General features: G+C 45.0%; 1 protein-coding gene across 2 annotated transcripts in view; it reads left to right on the top strand.

Moving 5' to 3' along the window:
* Positions 1 to 12,448, top strand: part of LOC107190915 (lachesin-like) — a 272,876-nt gene that overhangs the window by 189,718 nt on the left and 70,710 nt on the right. For both annotated transcript variants that reach the window (XM_015579807.1, XM_015579806.1), the window contains exon 3: positions 5,375 to 5,481. In XM_015579807.1, the coding sequence (XP_015435293.1) occupies positions 5,375 to 5,481 (107 nt within the window). The remainder of the gene's footprint in view (positions 1 to 5,374; positions 5,482 to 12,448) is intronic.

The following is a 12,448-nucleotide window of genomic DNA, read 5'->3' as shown; positions in this document are numbered from 1 at the left end:
ATCTGTCTAGCATCACTTCGGAAACGGTTGTGCGTGGCAGTTTCGAAACACGGAAGAAATCCCCCCTTAGGTGTTCAAATGTATCCAATCGATAAATATTATCAATGAGTCTTATCTACTCGTGTCTTGGGTTATGTGTGTACGCACGCATTAGGTAAATGGACAACTATCGATCTAGTAAGAGTATAAGATAAGAAGAATCTATTCCATGTCCAGTTTCCGTAGCGATAATCTAGGATAATATAGAATAAATAATTGTTCAGGTGTGTCTATTCGTACTTCCTTCTATCTCTTTCTCTGTTCACAAATTCTGGCTGTATAGAAGCGCCCAGGAAGATCGCGTTGTTATTTAATAATTTTTTTATGTAAAACGAACCAGTAATTCCCATTTCCACCCCAATTTACGTCCACAATATGTATATTCTGTTTGACCAACTAGGGCAGATGTTCCAATTACTACCACTTTAAGATTGTATTCAAGAGAATCTTTCAATGAATCCGACCACCCGGTACGTCGAATCTTAATCCCGTCCGCCTCATTAATACGCAGCGAATGTTCAGAAAAACGCGATTACCGTGGCTTAGAGCCGATAATAGGAGATCGACGAGCAACTATGAATTTCTCACGGTCGAACGAACAATCTTCCGGTAGTAGAAATCGGTGGTACGTCCCGTTAATGTCTTTGCGTTTCGCAACGTTTCCCGCCGCTTTTCGCCGTTTACTCGGTTTCGTGTTTACGTCCACACGGACAAAAAAGAACAGTTTATGCAACACGACTCGTGAAGAAAACAAAAAAATGGGCCACGAGGTTATTGGGTTCCATTTGATGAAATATGTATAACCGGTTCTGCTGGAACGGGTACTGGAATCGGTAATCATTTCCCTCTTCCAAACGATCGAAACTCTAATTAGCGCGTGCTCGAGCTTCGGTAAAAATCAAACGATCCGTCCACTTTGGAGCCCTCTCGAGGCGTAACGGAGCGACTAAACGAAACGTCGAGGACCGCGACACTCCCCGCTTTAAACTTTTTTTGAAATTTACCTTCCCGTGGTTTTATTTTCTTACCCGCTTAAACCTCTTTTTTTTTTTAATGAAATATGGACTAAATTTTGAAATTTTACGCCTCGAAACCGTTTTCCCCGGGAGGCTCGAATGATTATTATTTCACCTGACGCGAATTTTGAACGTGACAACAGTGACGTTCGTCGATCAGACGGTAACATCGAAACTGGTCGTATCGAACGCGTCAACGGTGCCCGAAATCTGGTTCCCGTTGAAAGACGGACGATCGAAATCCGATAAAACCGTCCCGTGATTGATGGTTCACCTTCGTCGCTACAACGGCCGAGCCCTCGGTCCGTATGTGGGGCACAGGTGTCCGGCGAAGGGAATTTGTCGGGGAATCGTCGCCGGTCACGGGTTTACTCTCTGAAAGTCTCGTAAATCTTCCCCTCCTTCTGGCCATTTCTTCCGCGATCTTCCTGTTCTGTCGCCATGGGGACACTCTATTCAGTGTGTAAGAATATTAATTATTGAAGCGAATACAAAATTCATACTCAGTTGACAATAGATAAAATATATTTTTATTATATTCACTTGGATACACACTTAACAGACGGGAAAGCAAAAATGATAATTCGAACACACACGACTGGGCAGTCGAGAACTGTATTCCATCCACTTGCTTGTTTCACTAAAACTGTACCACCGATCGAGGTGCTGCTCGCGCTGGATTTCGGAGCGCGTGGACGCACGCGGAAGCGAGCGTATACGTGATTTGACGGATCGGTGGAGATTTAGAATCGCGGTTTCTGCGGCGACCAACTGCATCTGCAGTCGTAAGCCGACTGCTCGGAACGCAAAGTGTGTTCGTATCGCGGTCTCTGCGAGCCAGCCAGCGTGTTTCCCAGTGACGGCGGCCAGCGGCGCGGAACAACCTCGGAACGTTCCAAAGAAGGCCCGAGTTTCACGGGCTGTTGTGTCATACAGCACGAGCAAAAGTTACGCGATACCCGGCGAAATTACGTCGTGCCGGGGCCACGTGGTCGTTTCGTGCACATATAGAAATAAGACGACCGGTCTTAATCTTGAAATGAATGGATCGCGGAAAATTTCGAGATCATCGCGTATGTAATCACGTGCCAAAATTCTTGGCTCGCTTTCGCGCGTTTATTTTTGGTACACGAGCTCTTCTGGCATCTCACGATCCACATTCGAAATATACTGACGTTGATTTTGTAAGGACGATCGCGATTAATGCGCAAGTACACACTGGATTGTAAGTGTTAGAACATTTGACGAATATGCAGTAGGAAGGTATTACGAAATTGATGAAAGTTTGGAGCAAATATTGTTTAGGGGATATGAAAGCTGGGGATATGAACGGTGGAAGTACCAAATCGGTAAAAATTACTTGCCAGTATACTCCTATGGTGATGATTAAAATGTTTCAACAATTCCTTTTTGGTCAGATATTTTACAACTTTTATTACGATATGAAAATTACAAAATCAGGTAATTTGAAGGTAAAAAGGGAGCAAGTTAACTCGACACAGTCTTCTCGATCCCGACCCTCCAATCCATTCCCGCAGCTCGAAATTACCGCGAACGGAGCCCCGTCGGAGTATTCGAAATACTCGACCAGAGGAGCGTTCGGGTAATTCGTCTTCGTACACTAAATAATAATTCGAACTGGAAGCTCGTCCTCGCGGTCCGGCTGTATGCGGAAGTTCTCCCGGGGATTCATTCCTGTTTGGAACGTGTTGGTAGCTGTGGCGAATGTAACCCACCCCGGCTAACGATCGTCTCCGAAACGGAATGAAAACCGGGCATCCCGATAAACCCCAGGCTGGGTCCAGCCACCGATGCTGCCCCGTGATTAATTCTTCCCATTAATCACGTTTCTATCCATCATCCGGCCGCGGTATCTGCGACGTTATTCTTCGACCGCCACTTTAAACGGCGTAAAATCAATCATAATCGGGAAGGTTCAGAAAGGGCCTCGCGCTCCACAACTGCCCTCCCCCTTCTGTGAGTTTACAGACAGTTTTATCACGAGGTATAAATTTTATCAACGCCCGGCTCGGATGTCTTCCGGGGATTAACTTTGGACGAACCGCGCGATGTTATGACGCCGCGGGACGCGATTCATCGACCGTCGACGATCCCCGTATCCTTTCGCGCAACCTGTTACCGTTTAACGACCCCCGTGAAAACGTGATCGATAAATTATGGCCGAACGAAGAATTCGCCTGTGGTCGCGGGGGGAACAGGATGTACAGGGTGTTCGGGAAATTGTCGGAACAATCTGTGATAGAAGGGATGTGTTTCATTACTTTTATGGAAGAAAACATATTATTGCTTTGAGTCGATGCTTACTGAGAAGGAAACCATTGGTTTTCTTTTAAACAGGGAATAAAAAGAAACTGGCGGTATATTACGTTACTTGGGTAAATTGTGGTTCACCACTCGAAGTGACAAATTTATTAACAGAAACACGATAAAAATAAAATCAGAAAAATTATACGGGGTGGATAATTAAAGACATAAATCACACTGAACACCCTTAATTTTATATCTAAGTTAGACTTTGTGACGTGCAGAGGAAAAACTAAAACCAGCATCGCGTTCAGCAACCTTCAATTAACACAAAACATCAGGTTTAATTCCACCATTTTAAGACTTGTCGAACATTGTTATTAATAGTACCTACGGCTATAATTATGCGATCTCTTGTAACGAAACGAGAAGCAATATCTCATATTGCATTTGTAAAACGATCCTGAGATTTGTCCAGAACGAGAATCGTGTGATAAGTGGCGCGATTGCCGTCTATACGGTATCGAGAATTTATCGCGAAATGTCGACGCGCCCGACGGTCTTCCTGTTCCCTCGTCTTCTTTCTGCGTGCACTTCCGGTAAATACAGTCGAGAAATGGAATCGACGGCTTCCCTCTTCCAGTCGAACGATCAACCAACTGCCCTCTCGCTTCACCCTTGACCAGCCCTGAAACTTTCCCAAAGGATTTCTTGACTGGTGTGACTCGCGGTGACCCTCTTCCTGTTCCTCTTCCTTTTCCTCCTCGTCTTCTTCGAGAGCTTGTACAACCGCCGCAGACCGTCTTCTATTCGGGTCGACGCCGTGAAATTTTCAAGTAGGGAAGTATCCTTTGACCTTTCGTCGTCTGAACGGCGTGCCGATCCACCGACAACTTCCGTTCACCGTAATGCAAATAACGCATCGATCATGACAAACGACAGATACGGTATTTCCACGGTGGAATCGTCCAGGTCTGGATTATACCTGCGTTGCATTTCACTCTTCGCGATACTATGTTGAGAATGCCTCGACATTAAATTTTGATGCAATCAGTACGTACTTACTTCAATAATATATTTTGTAAATTTCCATCTGCATCGTACGTAAATAATATCTTAATACCTCTTAAATTTTATGGATAAAAAGTAGTTAAATTTTATGATATTTATGGCCGAAAGAGAATACCAAGAATATATCGTCCTAGACCGTCGATAAAGTCAGCAAAATGTCATAGACAGGAATTCCTGGACAGCTGTACTACACGTGCAAGACACTTACTGTCCCAAGACCGTTGAATTATTGTATTTCTGCGCCGACTTCTAGGAATCCCAAAAACAATACCTAGTCCAAGCGCCACTTCTTCCAACTCATACTACCATCTCTTTTTCCGCAAGCTACACCGACCAAAATCCTGTATCTCCCACCAATGACAAGTCGATCCGTTACAACATGCGTCTATGGATTCAATCATCCATCAGATGACATTCAACCATCAATCATAACACATCGCTCGGTCGGAACACAATTAGTACCCACATACACGTACAGAACGTTGGTACATTACGTTTATATTGAAGTTCAAGTGTGACCACCTGAATATCTGTTTTAATTGTGAAAACGCGAAAAATATTTTATAGGTAATTCCAATGGTATTAAGTGATCAATATCCTTGCAGGCGTTGTTTTTCCTCGAAGTGTTCAAGGTAATCGATGTACTTTTTTAAAATAACTACATATTTCTCAAGATCATATCACAGTACGTATCCGGCTGTATTTTTTCATGCGCTACGCGATGCAATAGGAAAAAAAATATGTATTCGAAGAAAAAAGAACATCGATTACTGTGAAAACTTTGAGAAAAAGTAACGCCTGCAGAATACTCACCACTTAATACCATTCAAATTACGTGTAAAATATATTTTGTCTGTTCACAATTCAAAAAGGTATTCGGAGGTTCGTCTCCTGTTTGTACTTTCATAAACGGAATAAACAACCGTTAAGTGAAAGTTAAAAACTAGATACTAATGGAATTTCCGTTGATTTTCTCTGCGCAGCCCTCTCCGATCGACCAATGTTTGCCGAGCCAATACCTAACGTCACGGTGCCGCTGGGGAGAGATGTCAGTCTACCGTGTGTCGTCGAAAACCTCGGTGAATTCAAGGTAATTAAATCGAACCTATCTATCCGGCGTGTTCTCGCCTCGAACGTGGTTTAAAAACTGAGCCGATTCAAAGTGCACACGCCGCTTGTCCGCGAAGCTCTTCGCGTTCGTTGAACACAGACCACCGTTCCTTCGCGACTGTGCAACGCATATAATCAGAAAACGCGACTGGAAACGTTCGATTCGGTTCGTTTATTCACAAACGAATTAAACATTTATCATACAAGCAACGTTTTCGTACAATGGAAATTCTGCATGGTAAATTATTCGAATAACAAAGACATTTAATTTGTTCCTCCGCACCACGTTACACAGAATCGTTTAAAAACATAGTTAAAGCTGGTAGGAGGGTGACTAAACAAGAATGAATCGGAATATTAAATGTACATTCGTTCATCCTGGTTATTCTTTCTTCGACAAATTGAAAGGCTGGTAGTCCTGGACATTTCAGTGTCTTCCTTACTAAATCATGTAGAAAAATAAATAGCAGATTTATAATAGAAACAACTGGAAATTAATAGTAGCATACACGTCAAACGAATAAGATCTTGGTACGCGATAGCGTAACGTATTCCAGAGGTACAGCTCATTCTATAAGCGCACCGGGTAGCTTTGTTTAAAGTCGTAAGACAGGAGGTTGAAACAAGAGTTCTCGCGGAACCCGCAGCAGCGCACACGTTCGCGCCAAGGTGTCTCCACGCGGTGGAATACGCGACGGCGCGATGCACTGCAGCGAAATGCAGTATGCAGCCCAAGGGGTGGTGGTTCGCGCTTACGTAAGCTGCGTCCGGGACCACCGTTATTACGCAATGCCGTGGATAAATAATAAATACCACCCGGCGAAGACATTGTAACGCCTCAGGATTCCCTCCACGGACTTCGGTTCTGAAATATTTACGGTATCTGTTCCCGATGTATCGATTTTTCGCGGCTGGTTCTGGTTCCCGAGGAGGAAGAAACCACGGAGGATGATATTATCCGAGCGAATAAAACAGACGGTTGAGGGGTGGCTGCGGAGGAAACGGTCGGTCCGGCATGCATTATTATCGAAGGCAACGGAATATCGAGAGGATAATGAATATTCGCGATTGCGGCTGATCCGTTAATAAATGATAGACACGATCGATCCACCAGGGGTGTATGGTAGGCGGAAGGGTGGATATGAAAAGAAATGACGAAGACAACCGGAGAACACGGTGAAAATATGAAACGCAAATACGCGGATTCGGAAACAATGGAGCTGTCGCCTGGTGGTGCCTTCGACCGTTCCACGATGATAATTCTGCCGGCCTATTAATCGAGAACAATGCCAGTGGGGGAAACGGAAACGAAACAAGAGATCCAAGGGTCTCTCTCGTGTTCCGAGCGAACTGGGGTCAGAGAGGGAGGATACAGGAATCGATCACAGTCGGAGGATTTTTGAAAACGATCGTTTGAATAAGTTGCAATGTGTAACGTGCGGGAAAAGGAGAAGCTCGAGGGGGTCGTCTGTTGCACGCGGGTTGCAATCGATTAAAAAGAATAATACCCCCCCCCCAACGTATCAGGGAGAAAAACAGGAGAAAGAAGAAAAGGGACGTAGTATTACGGGAGGAACGCTCGCATCGGTGTGTACGATCGAGGATCACGATAATATCCGCCGTGGAGCGCAACGCGTGTTCCACATTATTCTACCATTTACGTCTTCGCGATCGTAAATCATTAAACCGTGGAAGAGGAAGGAGAAACTGGCCGGCAATGGGGAGGGGATGAAAGGAAGAGGAGAAAAGAAAACAGTGTAACCGGAAGGCTTAATGCGTGGCTCGTGTTCTATACCGTTCTCGTTCATTCCGTCGATCCTCTGTCCCGTTCAATTACCTTCGTCCCAGCGTGTCCAAGTTATTAGCATTACCGCAATTCCGTCGAATGCCACCACGATGGCGTGCTGGTAATTTCCTCCTCCCCCTCTCCCACGTGCCTTTTCTTCTTCCTGGACTGTCGCTATTCGAGACGTACCGAGTAAGGGACGAAGAGGAGGGGGGACAGGAAGAGATTCTTACCGCGACCGGTATTGGAAACGCATCAGTTGTCCCGTGAAGAAGCTAGCTGGAGGCCGTAATCCCCGCGACCGATCGGCATTACACGCGAACAAACATATCGGCGAGTGTAACGAGCGACCGTCGGCTTTTACGGGGCGAAACGAGCACAAAGGGGATGGGAATGGGGGGGGGGGTGATGCCACCGCGGGTGGAAAAGATATTGTGGAGTGCAGTGAGCCGGAAAGTGGGTTTGAGTATTGGGGATACCGAGGAGACAGCTGGTACTTTGGCCTTTTGGAGTCATCCGACTAATACGAGGTGAGACGGTAATGTTTGAACTTGGTTGGAAACGAAATTATTGACGAAACGTTGTTGCTGTACCTTGTAAAAGAACGGGGGGGGGGGGCTAAAACAGGTGTCAAAAAGTGAGTACTGTAAGATGGGGCAACTTTGACTCGGTCAGGGTAACTTGTAGCTCTGCAAAATTGTTGAATTGATTTTTACGTGAAAAGATATTTCACGTAGAAATACCTGAAGAGCTGCAGAATCTCCGCGTTTCATTCCCGTGACGTAGGAACGCGCAAACATCTTTACGATTCCATGGAATAATGGACGGAGTTGTAAACGTGGACGGTATTAAGGTTTATTGTCGCCGTATTATAACGCTCACTTCGTCTCTCGTAAAACTGGATCAGCCGAATTATTAAAATTCTTCGGTCGCACCGCGTGGTCCGCCCACTGGGGAGGTATTTTACAGAATTCGGGGGTTTTATCACGTCGAGGTCGAGTTACGATCGGTCATTGTTATCCCCGTGTATCGTAATTCCAACATATTCTCAACCCTTTTCTCTACGGAGTTCCGCAATTCCACCTCATCCCCGAAAACGTGGATCTCCCTTTTTCCAATTTGAATCACCGAATCCCTATGCAGTACTCGCAATTTTTTTCTTTCGACTCACCACCCTTGTTAGTGTCGCAGGGAGTCCTTTGGGCCGCGCGTTTCGAGCGAAACGCTGAAATTTCCTCGCGCGACCGGGCGAAAGAGTTTCATTGTAATTCCCTACGGCAGAACAATGCCGTCTTCCTGGCATAATTAAATCCCAGAAAATTGACAAAGTCGTACGGTTTCTTCGAGTTAGCCAGAAATCGAGGACTGCGACCCGGTGTCTCTGGGTTGGCCATCGAGGGGGATGAAAGGGGTACAGGGGTTGAAATGGATGGTGGGGCTTTGGCACCCCTGTAAATGGAATCTTCTGGCGTTTTGATCAAAGAGCCTCGACAAACTCACCTGTCGGGACTCCGTATTCGCGCAACGTCGAGTCTAATGAGACTGCCAGATACTCGAGTCGCAGAATACGTGTCTCGCATCCGTGGAAAAAATCATTCGCTGCCGGACGATCGACCGATCGTTGGCCTTGTTGTTTCACGAAGCAACGGCAGAGAATATCCATGAAGACAAAAATGTGACTCAGATGAGAACACTGAAAATTTGTTCACGTCGATTTCAATGAAATTAAAAAACAAGCCTAGAGAAATCGTCCAGGTCAACGGTTCCCAACCTTTTCCGACTTGAGTATAAACTTCTGTAAATTATACCCTCTATTACTCGAAAAATTGGTTGTAAATTGTATAATCACTGTTATTTCAATTAGTATCCCTAAAATTCTAAGCACGTTACCTCTTTTCTTTTTGCCTTTGATCGAAAGCCACTGAAGGAAGAGAAGAGTAATGGAAATTCGAATGAAAGAGCAGGAGAAAGGGGACGGTAATCGCGTTTAACAACGATCTCTCGATTTGATTTTCGGTGAACGTTAAACGGGCTTGTAATGATTAATCCGTCGAGCATAAAGCGCGAACACAAAATGAAAAGTATTCCCGCGAAATGACAGAATTCAAAGAAAATTCCAGTCCCAATCGAATGCACAAATCCGTGGATTTTTATTCGTGTACTGGCTCCAACGGGCTAATGGATGGCGCAGTTCCATTCTACGCCATAAAAATATTAGAAGATTACTTTTACAGTATTATATTTTGGTATTTGCTGTGGTCCCATTCAATGGGAAAATCTGCGTGGAATAACGAAGGAATAATTCGAATTGAGAGTAATTTTTACAGCGGTGAAAAGATCCGGTTAATTTTTAACACATACATCGATCTTAATGATTCAATCCGTTCGCCAGGAACCAGAAAATTAATTTTCTCGATTCGTCTCGTTAACGTATCTTTTTTCTCTGGATCTCGAAATCATATCGGATGAATATTCAGCTTTCACGGTGTTCTCCATTATCGTTTCGTCGAACGCGATGGAAAAAATTGTTGCTTTATTTTATTGTTCAGTCGGATTGACGTTTTCGGCGAGAATATTACGACGGTTTTAGCGAAACGCGAGAGAATATAATAATGAATGTTTCGCAGGCGGAGAACCAAAAATAAAAAAAAAAGAGCTGCCGTGTATTTACATTTAATTTCGACGGATACAGTGATACCGGACAAATTTCGTCATGGCAGCTGATGCTCGATTAATGTACCAAAGCGTGTCGGATAAATCAAAGGCCGGACGTTCGTAAATCAATCGCAGCTAATTTACCGTCGCCATTATTACCTCGTATAATAAATTTCGTTCATCGAGCAACCTTTTTTTATCAATTCGTCCGTTATTCGTGATATTCGGTCTGCCATTTTGTCGCTCGATCGTCGGTTCTAATTATTTATCCCGGAAACGAATTCCGTGTCGATAAAACATTCAGTAACTTTTCACCATTCCTCCGCAATATTTGCTCGATTTATAGTTGAACGATCATTTCTTTAAATCTTCCCCCATCAAATCCTACGAATCGAAATTTCCAAATAATATCTTCCAAAACCCAAAGCACTGTCCATCGAAACCCTTCAAATAACACGCCAGACACGGTACTCCAGGGGAATTCTTGGTCCATTAAATTTTCATTCGTTCGCGATCACGAGAAATCGGGCGAACGGAGAAGGTATTCTTGGATATCCCCCGTCTATCGTCCACGAATTACGTCCGGCTGTGGGGCCAAGGTGTTGTAAAATGTAGGCTCTCCCCAGCTCTGGATGGAAAGAACTTCGAAACGTTCGTTCCGTTATTCGGCGAGCGAAACGCTTAGCGGAAGGCCGGCTGGCAGCGGGCCCTTCCGGGAGCAAAAGTTGAGGCGGCACGCTCGAGTGCTCTCGGTAATTACCTAATTAGCAAACGAATTTAATAATTAATTTGCTAACCCGATTACACCGAGTGCGTCAAGCGTCGGTGGCGCGATGGATGGCAGCGTCTCGCCTCTCGCTTCGTCTCGCCACGGAATCTCGCGAGATCCCTGAAATTATTTTTAATTACCGCCTCGATAAATCGTCGTATTAGCTCTCTCTCTCTCTCTCTCTTCTACTCGAGATTCGACGATTACGACCGCTGGCATCAGTCGCCGCCCAACACGCCACCTCCCCCTCCACGTTGAAATTTATTCCGCCGACGTTAGAAAACACCGAATGAAAAGGCCCCCGATAACGTCCCCTCCCCGATTAACGTGAAACTTTCTCGCGGGGATGATTAACTTTTCGCTACTCTCTGCTTCGCGCGTAGCTCGTTCCACGGTGCCGAGATATACGCCCCGTTTTAATTGCCTCGGACACGTAATACGGTCATTTTTCCCGGGTCGTTGTCGGCGGCTGGAAAGTTCGCGGACCGTTGGAGCTTTGCAGCCGGCACTGGGCAGTCGAAATTCGGAGTTCAATTTCGAAAAATTCCATTGCAAACCCACTGTTTCATTTGGATCTTTGATTAACCTTACACCGGTACGCCAGGGTAACTCGATTAAACTTGTAACACTTGAATTTTTATTTTTTTAAAGGTAAAACTTCTTCATTCTTCGTTTTCATATTTATAAACATGTAAATTTTGAAATATATCTGGAAATGTCAGGTTCGCGTTTTTTCATCTAGTACGAAATGGTCGCATTCGTCTATGACGCGTTCTGTATCAAATACGTTGAAATCAAACGTTACGAAAACGTCACACTCGGCGATACAGGGTTAAATCAATAATTTTACGGATTCAAAACTACTTCTCCCTACCCGAAATTCACCTAATCGGAAGACGTTATACATCAATCTCTTCTTTATTCTCCAAGAAACAAAGTAGTGCAGTTGAAGAAGTTTCTACTGCGATCAGAAATGAACGGGTTACCGTTAATGCTAGTACAAGGAAGTGTACCGTTGTAGAATTAAACTTCAAGCTCTCTATGTGTAAATTATTAACAGCAATAAACACCATTGAACACATTTCTACATCAAACCGTAGACTCCTCCCGAACCAAATTGACTAAGTCAGCGGTGGCCATTTCATCCCCATTAATCAATTCCCCGTTTATCCGCGACTGGTCCCACGTGGTTCTCGCAAGAAACAGCGAATCGATATAGGGGCAATTCGTGGGGGCGACGCAATGGACAGAAGGCGAGGGAAGGGAGGAATTAATAAATGTGTCCGTTGTCGAGACAAAGCCTCTCACCTCTACCCTCCCGAATGGACCCAGCTGTCAGCGGCGTAAAAACGGCCCGGGGAACGTTAAAGCTAAACACCGTGGAGAGGGAAATAAGAGCGACCTTGTGGGAAATCAGACTCGGCCTAATGACTGAACGCAGCGGCGAACAGACGGGAATATTTTTGCAAAGTTGATTAAAACGGGCGCACCCTCGCCCGACGACGCTAAACGTCGCAACGTCCACGGAATTGCACCGGTACGACCTTCTTCTTGCTCGCCCTTTCGCTGTTTTCCGTCGCTACCCTCCACCCCCTATCCGACATTCTCTCCTGTTATGCTCTCGGACCACTCAGTTACCTTTTTTTTTTCAACTCACCCACGCTTCTCCATCCAGGAACGGTTCCACGCGGGGGTTAATTAAATTGTAGACCGTCTGGTCGATCGCTCGGGGAGCTC

This window comes from Dufourea novaeangliae, unplaced genomic scaffold, assembly GCF_001272555.1.
Source record: "Dufourea novaeangliae isolate 0120121106 unplaced genomic scaffold, ASM127255v1 scaffold208, whole genome shotgun sequence".
NCBI lineage: Eukaryota > Metazoa > Arthropoda > Insecta > Hymenoptera > Halictidae > Dufourea > Dufourea novaeangliae.
This window is presented reverse-complemented; position numbering and strand designations above follow the sequence as displayed.